This window comes from Austrofundulus limnaeus, unplaced genomic scaffold (genome assembly GCF_001266775.1).
Source record: "Austrofundulus limnaeus strain Quisiro unplaced genomic scaffold, Austrofundulus_limnaeus-1.0 Scaffold77, whole genome shotgun sequence".
Taxonomy (NCBI): domain Eukaryota; kingdom Metazoa; phylum Chordata; class Actinopteri; order Cyprinodontiformes; family Rivulidae; genus Austrofundulus; species Austrofundulus limnaeus.
In genome coordinates this window covers 776081-788206 of record NW_013952479.1, presented here as the reverse complement: position 1 = coordinate 788206, position 12126 = coordinate 776081, and the positions used below count along the sequence as shown (strand labels likewise).

The 12126-nt window shown below is 38.0% G+C and overlaps 2 protein-coding genes across 2 annotated transcripts in view; both read left to right on the top strand.

Moving 5' to 3' along the window:
* fbxw8 (F-box and WD repeat domain containing 8) overlaps positions 1–12126 on the top strand; it is a 41361-nt gene that overhangs the window by 4371 nt on the left and 24864 nt on the right. Inside the window, exons 5-7 of the mRNA XM_014011130.1 lie at positions 4392–4549; positions 4666–4862; positions 6077–6295. Of these exons, the coding sequence (XP_013866584.1) occupies positions 4392–4549; positions 4666–4862; positions 6077–6295 (574 nt within the window). The remainder of the gene's footprint in view (positions 1–4391; positions 4550–4665; positions 4863–6076; positions 6296–12126) is intronic.
* The window catches only part of LOC106519445 (nuclear factor 7, brain), a gene marked incomplete in the record, with an annotated part of 7038 nt that continues 6496 nt past the window's right edge, over positions 11585–12126 (top strand). The window contains 1 exon segment of the mRNA XM_014011135.1: positions 11585–12016. Coding sequence (XP_013866589.1) covers positions 11623–12016 — 394 coding nt within the window.

Sequence of the window (12126 nt, the reverse complement as noted above, 5' to 3'; positions counted from 1 at the left end):
CAAAATGACCTCCATCTTATAGCCAGAAATTTGGCATCTGAAGACATGTAAATATGTGAGTGCGACTTAAAAAAGTCGACGTCAATTCATTTTTATAGCACATTAAAAACATCAAAAGCTGACCAAAGTGCTTTACAGTCCAGTCAAAGACTTGTATCAAAAACAAAACAAATAAATGGATACAAATAAAATACAGAAACACACTATAAGAAAAAGACATCAGCTCTAACTGAATCTCAAACGTAAAAACCATAAAAGTGGGATATTTAAAAATCCTCAACAGTCTCAGCAGACTGAATATTAAGTAGACTGTTCCACAGCTTTGGAGCAGCTATATTTGCTGTTTATTATAGCTTGAAACTTTTATTTAAAGTAAAAAAAAACATAGTGCCTAGCTGGTTGAAGGAGGACGTAAACTGCTGCTGAAGCTAATTAAGCCTGCCTTTAACTAGCTGTACCAAGACAGTGATACATTTTGAAGGACCTTATGGACTCCACTGACCTCCCCTTAAGGAGTTGTGCAGCGTCTCCTGGGAGAGACATGACTAGATTCCCATTTAGTCCTGCCGTATCCCCATTAGTCTTCATGCATCCCACTGGAGAGCGCTGTCTGTTTGTATAGTTCCAAATGAGCAGACACACACACAGCAGCAAAACATTCCGGACATTAGACACGCCATGAGCTCACAGTCAAATCCAGTTTTAGGCACATGCTATTAACAAATTCACGATGTCAATACTTTTCCCATTATTGGTGTTCAGGGATCAATTCAGTTAAGTGAGACTTGGGCTTTTGTTTGGAAGAGAATCAATGTTAGAGTACTCGAGTGATTCAATTGGGTCCACAAAAATCTTATAAGGAGAGCAGTGGAATGTGATTTGGAGGAGCGGTCCTGTTATCTGAACACTCTGTCACAGTCGCACAAAGACCAGATTTGCTGAGGCTTGCACCGAAAGTTATTTCTGCTTCAAAGTTTTCGACGAGTTGCTTGGATGAGATTCGGCGTCATTCACCCCGTCGGGTAGCTGGCTTTGCGGTTCTGCTCCAATTAATCCGAAAGTGTGCACTTTGCATCCTTCTCCTCCCTGCCAAACCCTTCGCTCACATGTACACCCTGTGTCAAACATGCTGTTGCTGTGTGACACATCGCGGCTCCGGGGCGGATACTTGCTCAGGCACGGCTGCATCTGTGGAGGTGGCAGTTGGCCTCCTGCGGTGCGAGCTGATTAACTGGGGGTGAGGAGCTAAAGAGAGGAAGAGTGTGGAGTTCAGTACGGAGGTCTTCACAGTGAGAAGGCCTGCTTTGTTTGTGAGAGGGGTATAAAAAAAAGGACGGCAACAAAAAAGCTTTGTTTTTTGACATTTCGAAGAATCGTGATGGAATCACACTTGTTGTGAGTGCAATGTTTGTCCCAAGTGTAGGAAAGTTGTGAACACTTTTTTTAAACTAACTGTCCAGTTGGCCGATTCTGCAGTTTGTTCTTGGAAGTTTGCGATTGTTTTGCAGTTGTTTGTGTTGTGTAGTTAACACAAACAGATTGTTTTCACAGGTTCTCATAGTGTTTAAAGGAACATAGTCATATTCGGCTGAATGCTAATCTGGCCAAAGACCTCAGTGGGCTGTAGGTCTAAAAAACAAACTCATTATAAACAATAACCCTTTTAAAATAGTCCAGATCTGCCTAAATTCATTTTTAAAAGTGAATCATAAACATGGGGCAGCTGAGAAAAAAGTTCAGAGTTGCTCCTATATTCCTTATTTTGACTTGTTCTCACTTTCTAACCTTCCACACATCAGTTTTTTTTTTACCAATGTTTTTATTCACTTGAGCAAGACTGAGCAGTTACTATGTTGACGAGTGTTTTTAATCTCATACAATATGCCTATATTTGTCATGTGATACATGTATGATGTATTATAATACTTTGCGATATACTTTTTAAATTAAGGGTTTGAGTGTTTGTCTTGTTAGCATGTGTCAGGGACTCATGCAAAACCCAACCACAAAGCTCCTTGGTTGTGGAGATAACTTTGTTTTTTAATTATTCAATCAAACAAAAAAGCAGTTTCAACTCCCCCCTTCCAAAAATAAAAAAACAAAAACAACAACAAAAAAATTCAACCCTCCCACCCACAATAAATAAATAAATAAATAAATAAATAAATAAATAAATAAATAAATAAATAAAATTACATCTGTCTGCACCTTAAAACATCAGTAAAATGTTCCATATTTGTGATACAGTTTTATGCTGTGTGGGACTTGGGGTAAAGGTGTGCACAGAAATTTTGCCCCTTCCCCCCCCCCGCCACATATTGTACAGCTACATGTTTGATGGCACTGAAAGTGAGTGCCTCCAAGCATTACTGTGGCAGCAACAGCTGAGGCCCTCTGTAGGCTTACTAACCAAACATACCAAGAGGATCCCAGCACGGTGGTAAATTCCTTGTTTGAAGGAAAAAGACACATTTGTGGTACCCAAACACCATTCATATCAGAAAAATCTTGTATTTGAATTCACAAGACCAAATTTATTTACTTGCTGCTTTATGTTTTGTTGTAATCTCAGCTTGTAAAGTGTTAAAAAAGAATTGGATACAAAAATACTTTGAGATAATAAAGAAGTGCAAATAAGATTAGATATTAAAAAAAGCTTTAGCTAAAAAATTAAAACAACCTATTTCAGTTTTCCCACACATCAAAAAAACTTAAATGTTCAATGATTTATTCCACACAGACTTTGAATAATTAATAAAGTTGGTCCAAAGAAGACAGAAAAAAAGCTAATGAATACTGGTACACATAAATAATTTACAAAGAAATACAAAAGTGTCGTATTCAGCTAACGTTTTAAGACAATATAGAAAGAAGCTGTTTTAATCATCTGATGCTTTCCTTTACTTTAGCCAGAGCTTTTTCTCCAGACTTTTTCTCCAAAGGGAAAAAATACACAAAAATCTTGTTATAATAAAGAACAAAATAAAAATAAATGTAAACAACAGCGAATTTACTGAGCTTAAGCTTTTAAAAAGGAATTAAATGCGCAAAACATTCCCAAGGCCTAAAGAATCCAGCCCAGTATCTTAAGCCATGACACTCACTCATACAAAACAAAACTGCACTTCATCTTAGAGAAAGGCTGTTCATAAATGTTTGAAGATTCAAGAAATAAAGGCCTTTTTACATTCAGACACATTCACTCAGTGTCTGAAAAGCCATGGAGTTTAACCAATAGACATGATTCCTGTTCATAACTTAAGGTCAAATGCTTTCTTTTTGTTTGAGAAGTATGCAGTTTGAGGTACCGCATTTTTTTCTGAAACAAAGTAAAACACACTACTTGACCTAGTAGACAGGATCTGAAATTCAGAAATTTTCAACTCAGAAAAGTTACATTTAATGTTACAAAGACACCAGTAATGTTTTAAAGTTAGGTTTAAACACCTTTCATTTTGACTAGTGTGTAGCATTGATGATTTGTTGTTCCCCTTTAAGGAAAACTATTTCAAAATATCTAACATTTATAAAGTGTTAACAAACCCAAACCTATATTATAGTAGAATCATCATGCTTTTCTTCTTTTTCAAACATAAAAAAATGTGTTAAAGTGCAATTTCAGCAATAGATTTCAGTCAACTTTATGATGAATAGGTGCAAAAATGACAGCATGAAATGACTGCAAGGATTTGATGTAAGGATAGTCTGGTCATTTACAACTTGATGTTCCATTAAATAGCTGTACCATGGCATTACTTTTGTGCCACTAGCTTGAGCGTACAGTGACCAATCTACCCACATGATGACGCTGATTTAAGTGCAGGTATCTATGTAAACAAACAATAGTTTGAAGCCTGTCTGTTTAAATCTCAGACATGGTCACCCAGTGGTGTACTACAACACATTCCCCTCTCACAAACTGCTCATGCTCAGCCCTGTGATATATATATATANGCTTTTTTCGTTTGATTGAATAGTAAAAAACAAAACAAAATGACCTCCATAGCTGGTCACTTGTTTGCAGACAGAATTTAGTGAGACTGCAATGGAAATTTTGTTTATTTTCTCTTCTTCACAGTGGGGATTTTTATATGTTCAAAGGACAGATTTATTTTAAGGCCCATTCTAAACAACACAACTCAGACTCCTCTGATATTTAGTCAATCAAAGTTGAAGCTTTATTTAACTTTACATTGAGAGCAGTTTGTAATGTTTGGCGTCATTTCGCCCAAACAACACCACCGTAATCCTCAAAAGATCATGTTAACATGATAATAGAAAACAGCGTAAGTCAGAGGAAAGTGTGAGAACGGAAATGACTCGACTGAGAGGAAAACTTTTTAGGGTGGGGATAAAAATAAACAAAAACTCTTCTGCTGTTTGGATTTAAGGTACACGTCGGGCGATGTGAGGCTCTGGGACACATTGCATTGGGACTCGACAGCCTCTTACCTGAAAACTAACAGCCTGTCGGCTAACACCGAGCCCAGACCTCATGTTAGTAACGTCCAGGTCAACAACACTGTGGCTGCTGCTGCGTATGAAGATGGTAGGTTGATTTCTCATGGCAAACTGTTTGTTTGATGTCTGTAAAGTTCTTTTCCTGTTATTTCCAGGCAGGAACAGATCAGCATGCTTTCATTAAAATGTTGTGTTTGCGTGTAGGCTGCATAGACCTGTGGAGCACAGAGACAGGCGGGGCACCCATCCACCACTACCAGGTCCCAGGGAGAATCCAGGCTTTGGCTCTGAGTCCAGACAGTCCCGTCCTGGCGTCCGCCAGCGGCTCAGACGTTCGGCTGGACAGTGTCAACGACTGCGGCTACTGGAGGACCGTCTGCCAGACTCATCTACCCAAAACTGTAAGTGAGACACCAGTAAGTTACTGCAATGTCACAAAGATTGTGATTGGTTTGTGCTTTTCAGAGTTATGTTATTGTAAATTCAGTGAGTTTGGTTTTTGATCAAAGTTTCATAAAACCAATTTAAAGGAGACCAATTATGGGTCCTAGAAATGTTTATGGTATATCTGTGGGCTATCCAGACCATGTTCATTCAATTTAATGCACAAAATGATTCTCTGATAATAAAATTTCCCATTCTCTAGTTCTGCCTGCTCTGACTTCCGTTCAGAAGAGCTGTTTATGTTAATGAGCTCTGTTGGTAACGCCCTCCAAAAATATGTTGACATTAACTCCACCCTCCAAAGCCAGCGTTTACGTTAGCATGGCTAATATTAGCAGAAGCTCCGTTGTACAACCATATGAGACCCTGAGTCAGACCCAGAGGTAGAGTCGTGGTCACAGCTTCTTTTTTCCTCTCCCTCCTCTGCTCTGCGCTCACTCTGCATGCTGTTACCAGAGCAGGGAGCAGCAGCGGTCAAAATACCTCAGAAATTCGAACAAATAGGCTTTAACAAGGCTTTAATAAGCTAAACAATAGAGGTACATGAGAAAACGTGTTCATAACGAATGAAAATAAATAATTAAATTGTGTCCATGTCGGTCTCGAATCCTGGTCTCCCACTCTCTGATCCAACACTCTACCCATTGCCCTATTGAAGGCTTGTTGGGAAATGAGCTGTGCATTGCACAACAACACGGTGACGGTTTTTTATACTGAGGAGGAGGAGTCTCACCTGGGGGTTGCTAGGTGAGGTGCTGAACGCAGGTTCCGGTGGGTTGTCGTACGGCTTGTGACATCACCTAAATCACATCACAAAATCCTACATCACATTACCTAATTTCCCTCTGGGATCAATAAAGTATTTTTGAATTGAATTGAATCACAAAATGACGGAAGTATAAAACTTGTCATTAATATACATTAAAAATACATTTACTTACAGTAAATATGCGCCTGGGTGCATTTTTCTGGTCCTAGGACTGTTTTTTTAAGAAGTACATACCCAAAGTTGAGTTAAAAAAAACCTTTAAAAAGTGAATTTTGCATAATAGGTCCCCTTTAAAAAAATATTCCAGTGTACATTCTGAATAAGATGCATTTGATGCATAAAGTTCTGAAAATATTAGCAGAGCAAAACATCCTGTATTGTTGATGTTTCTTGCTTCGGCAGGTGGAGAGCCTCGTTTTGGTCCCAGACAGAGCAGATCAGACCCCGCTGGTGGTTTTAGCAGCTGGAGAAGATGTCTGCTTGTTGAAGCCCGGAGAGGAGCAGCCACAGACGCTCCACTCCGTCTACGGTCATCCCGTCACCTGCCTGGACGCCTCCAGCTCGCTCGCTGCTTTTGGGGTGAAGCGTACTGGCTGGGCCATGCATGATGGAGGCAACAAGGTGAGCTCAGTTTACAGCTTTAAACATTGACATACAAAAAAGTATTTTACATATACCAAAAAAAAAAAAAAAAAAAAACCAGCTATGATCATCAATAGTTTGACCCAGAAGTAGGGCTGCACAATACATTGAAAATTTATCGTCATCCTGATAACAGCTTGTTCTTTAAGCATATGGCAAAAAACTGCATCAACTGCAAAAAACGGTTGGCTTAAAAGTTTACATTTATGCAGTTTTGTCACTCAGACGGAAGCTAAAAATATTTCACTAATCATATGGAGCCCTTTATGTATTTCGCCAATTGGATAGATTTCTTCATATTTTTTTAAAATTCTTGCTGGAATGAAAATGATTTTTTTTGCTCTGAACCCAGAGCAGAAAGACTTCAACACCACATACTTATGTATTTGTTTATTAGTCATATCATCATCACAATATTAAGCACTGTTATTGTACATCCCAGGTTTTCCTAATATCGTGCAGCCCTGCCCAGAAGTGTCTGCAGAACTGAAACCTGTTGATGTAAACAGTTAGTTATAACATTTTTATTAGTTAGTTAAGTTTATTAATTTCTTTAAAAAAACAACATAAATTCAACATACAACAAAAATACAAATCATAAATTAAATGAAAGGTAGCAGAAGGAGAAAAAATCTTATTATATCTGCCCCTTTTTCTCAAATAAATGAATTCAATCAAAAATAATCTTCAGATTACAAAAACAAAAAAGAGAAAAAATAATAAAGGTTTAACTCTTGCCTGAGCAACAATTCATACGTTATACATTTACATATTTCTCCAGCAATTTAACCTTTATCATTCTCTTAAATATACACATTGATCTGGCATTTTTAATGTCATCCTCCAGATTATTTCATAATCTTATACCCTGGATTGAAGTACTCCGTTCCTTCAAACTAATTTATAGTAACACTGACAGTCATAATTTCATTTTAAATCAACACAAATGACAAATTTACGGTAGATATTAAATTTTACTAGGGGTGTAAGAAAATATCGATACACTGAAGTATCGCAATATTTCATTTCCCGATACTGTATCGATATTCTAAAGCCCTGTATCGATTTTTTTCATTAAGGTTTAAAATGTCAACTTTCCTGCCAAGCCGTTCATTTTTATGTTGTAGTTCAGCCTCTGACCACTAGTTGGCAGCAGTGAGCCAGCCATTTGGCTCCTCTACCTCTTGAGGTAGAGGCTGTTGTTAAGTGTTGGGTGACCATATTGTAAATTAATATTAAAAACTAAAAGCGGCAAAAATATATTTTCAAACTATTTATTGTCAAATTTAGTCTAATAATTGAAAACGGATGAAATAAGAAATATGAAACAAATAAAATAAAACACATACAAAGCAGAACACAGCTAAATGTATCAAAAGTATGTCTATGTAATATTAGAATTTTCTGAGACAATGAATTTTGGTTTTTCATTTTTTTCCAGTAAGAGGTTTTTATTTAATAGAATTTTTGGACAAAAAAATCGCAATATATCGCCTTGCTTATAGTATCGTAATATATCGGGAYATATCGTATYGTGACCCCTCTGTCATGATATGTATCGTATCGCCAAATTCTTGCCAATACACAGCCCTAAATTTTACGGTAGATATTAAAAATATGCATAAGTTTCTTTACCGTAATTTAAAAAAAATCTACAAGATAAATTTTAGTCCTTATTTTTATGATACCCAATTATTTTAGAATCTCAGAAGAACGAAAACTAAAAAAAACATGATAAATGTAACCATGTTTGGTAAATGGTAAATGGCCTGAACTTTTTCAGCATTTTATCAAGTCCCGTCGGACTCTAATGCTCTTTACAATTCAATAATTCATCCATTCATACACACAGTCCAGACATCAGTTAAGGTGAGCTTACCCATTGAAAATGATGTTTATTGTTTACTTATTACAAAGTTTCTGTAGCTTCATGCTAAACTTTTCTCAGAACAAAAAAATCCACTGTTTATTAAACCTATCTGTGTTTTTTAGAGTCATATCTGTTGTGAGCACAGCCAATAATTCACCTCTTGCTCATGATTATCTTATTCATTACAAACATCACTCTGTTATTTGTATTAACTTCCAATTTAGTGTCTGTTTGTTAATGGAAGGGATGGAGCCGTGTCAAGGTTTTGTCGGGGGGTAAATACGAATGTTGGCAACCATCTGGCACGGCCTGAAAACTGTGCTTCTGGATTTTAGATGTAATGTAAGAAAAAAGAGCGTTGGCTAACCTCGCTAATTGAATTGATGGTTTCCATTAGAGTTACCAAGGTCACCTGTGCCCTCAGATGGTGCGTAATAGAAAAACGAGACGCTCAATAAGGTAAATAATGTGGTTTGTGTAAAAAGGAAGATGCTTGTTGTTCTGTTTAATTAGGGATCAGTGAGGGAGGAGATGTTCAGACAAAAGTTCTGGCGTTCTGCCCTGTCATCAGACACTTAATGACATACTCATCTACCCTGTCCTGCTAACTGAATTTAACTGTAACTGTGAACAGATACACCCGTTTGAAACATGGATCACACAAATCATATTACAAATATGTATTTAGAATCTCTTCTTTTGTTAAATGATAATTCTTTAATGTTTGTTCATTTATATAAAGGGTTCATGTGTGAAGTGGGTCTTATGGTGTGATCTCTGTCACGTTGTGTCCCTTTAGACCTGAGAGTCATAAACCTGCTGGGGATTTATTTGTAGGTGAAACAGCTATCTTAAACTGCAGTAATCCTTCCCTGGGTGCTGCTCCTAATTACTACAAGCTTTAAGTTTACTTTTGTCAGGTGTTGTTTCAGAACCAGCCTCTGTTTGTTTCTAATAATACTGTGTTTCTAAGGACCCCGCACTGCTAATTGACTCTGAAACCTTTACTTAGAACGAGGAGCCTTGAGACAGCCTGTTCTGTTGGGATCAAGATGTTTCTACTCTGGAGTCATTACTCTGTCAGGATTACTTCACCCCTTCTTTATTTTACAGTGTGGACGATGCTTCAAAACATAAAAACATTTCAAGATCTTTATTACATTTTCATTCTACAAGAAGTTTTCTGAAAATAAGACCATGATGATGAGGCAGACTGACTCAACAGTTTGATGATTTATTACCTCCGCCGAGGAGGTAATGTTTTCGGTCGCGCATGTCTGTCGGTCAGTCTGTCTGTGGACAGCATAACTCAAAAACTTGTGGACGGATTGTCATGTTATTTACAACACATGTTCATACTAGCACACGTAACACACCATTAAATTTTGGTAATGTTTCGGATCACGATGCGGACACAGGATTATTTCTTTTAATTCGAGCGAATCAGACAGAAGTTGCGAGCTCTCCCAGCCCTGCGCAGAACTTCAGGAACGTGCTGCTACGTTACGTGAATAACAGAGAAGATGCGGGCGCAACCGAGCCGAACCTGGTACCGGTTCACGGGCTGAACCACCAACCCTCTGATCTGCGTCTGGGCCGGTGGTTCAGTCCGTGAACCGGTCCACAGGCTGGAGTGAACCACCGCGCGCAGACGACGGGCGGGGGATCGGTGGTTCAGCTCGTGGGCCGGTACCAGGTTCGGCTACTAATACCTCAGAAGACGAATTTGAAAAGTCTTCCCGCTAGATCTAACAGAGATGCGCGGTGCTCCAGCTCATCATTTCACTGTGGAACATCACTGTCAGTCACTAGGGGCACAACAAGGCCACGGGGGGCTGTGCCCCACCAGTTTTAAACTCTTGAGTCCCAAGCTTTGTGCTTATTTAAATATTTCCCAGCTATATAAGATTAGTAGAACCTTATAAATATAAAAGTTTAAAAAAAAGAATTAAAAATATGAATATATATTTTGCTTAAAAAAACTTTAAATTGTTCATCTGAAAAAGACAGCTAGTATAAAATAAATGTCCTCAATATCAGGATGAACCTTTTCTTGGGGTTAGAGGCATTGAATAAATCAATATTTTTAAGCTATATACAGTATATAACTGGACTTCTATTTTGAAACTAGATGTTTCTCTTCCCATCAGGGAGGCTTTGTCAGTTGAAAATATTTGGAGTGGGAGCTTTAGAGCTTCATGAAGGTCTATAGCTTAGAACACAGAATAGAAATCTGCCCCCAAACTGGACCATGATGCTTTGCATTAGGCAGAGATGGCAGTATCTGTGAAATACTCCATTGCAGGATGGGGGAAATTGGTCTTGGCGGAGGTTTGCACTCTCCGAGTGCTTCTAATCAAAACATGTTTTTGCCTATTTATTAATACTTTGCATAAACTACACTTGATTGTACTAAAGGGGAATCAATATGAGATATTTGCCTGATCTTTAGATGATTTTTTTTGTTAACTAGAACTATACGTTATTTTTTAAAGGGGACAAATGATGCAAAATCCACTTTTTTAGCTGTTAAATACATTTTGTTGTGGACTTGGAGTCTCTAGGAGCAGAAAAGTTGAATTTAGTCTCTCCTGGTGCTGCAAAGATATCTTTATATTCTGTTTGAGTCATATTTTTCAAACTGTTCAGTTTTCTCTATTTTCTAAGACGTTTTCTGAAATATTATGTCAAATTATCTGGGACGGAATTACCATATAAAGATTGGATTTATGGACTACAATCTCCTCGTCATTATTCTCCTCTGATTCTGGGTCAGACTCTGACTCCAACATGTAAGTCTTCTGTTGTTGACGTCTTTTTAAAAATTGTAAATAAAACATTTCTACAAGCTAGAAAATTTAACCCCTGCTTTCAAACTGGAGTGGACCGGTCTGGAATTAGGAGGGGGGCGGGGCTTGAAGTGTCTTAAAGAAATGGTAACAAATTCAGCTGCTTTGAGACAAAAGCAGTAAAAGAGGGGCTGGTAAAGTTAAAATAAGCAGGAATTCAGACCAAAGCTTTGTAGTTCCACTTTATAAAGACCCCAACTAAATGATTTAAATGTGGGGGAAAAAGGATTTAAAGGCATAATATGTCTACTTTAAAGGAACAATGTATTATTTAAAAAAATTGTAATTAAAAATAGTCTTATTCTGCCCTGTCTGCACTTTTTCACGTACCTTTTTTTTAAGCTGATATGTTTTTAAGGCCAATATGGTAAATAAGTCCTTGAACATTTACAAGAAGGGAACAGCACCATCTAAAGGTGGCTTTGTCAAACATCAGTTTTGTTTCAGTCAGCCCCACCCAGAATCAAGGAAACGAAACTGAAAGTTTTAAACCGACAAGGGATCTTTACTGAAGAACACACAGGAAGAGGTTCGTAAGTCTGTATACTATTTTTTATACACTGATCATAAAAAAAGAAGATTAAAAAATGGCAGAGAAAAACGATCTCTTGGGAAGTTTCCTGAGCTGCCATGTTTGTTCAGAGACTTTCAAAGATCCTGTGTCTCTGAGCTGCAGCCACAGCTTCTGTTCAAGCTGCCTGCAGAAGTTCTGGGAACAAACTGGAAACAAGAACTGTCCTGTTTGTAGAAGAAGAGCCTCAAAGGAACATCAGTCTGTTAACATGGCCCTCAAAGAACTGGCTGATTCATTTGCTAAGATGCAGACTAACAGCTCAGCTGAGATGGACGAAGATAAGAAAAAGAAAAAGGAGGTGGTGTGTGAGAAACACTCAGACGTTCCTTATTGGTTCTGTGAAGACGAGCAGAGAGCTGTGTGTCCTGTCTGTGAGTTTTCTCTCCACCAGAAGCACAAAGTGGTTCCTGTAGAACAAGCAGTCAGAGAGCTGTGTGTCCTGTCTGTGAGTTTTCTCTCCACCAGAAGCACAAAGTGGTTCCTGTAGAACAAGCAGTCAGAGAGCTGTGTGTCCTGT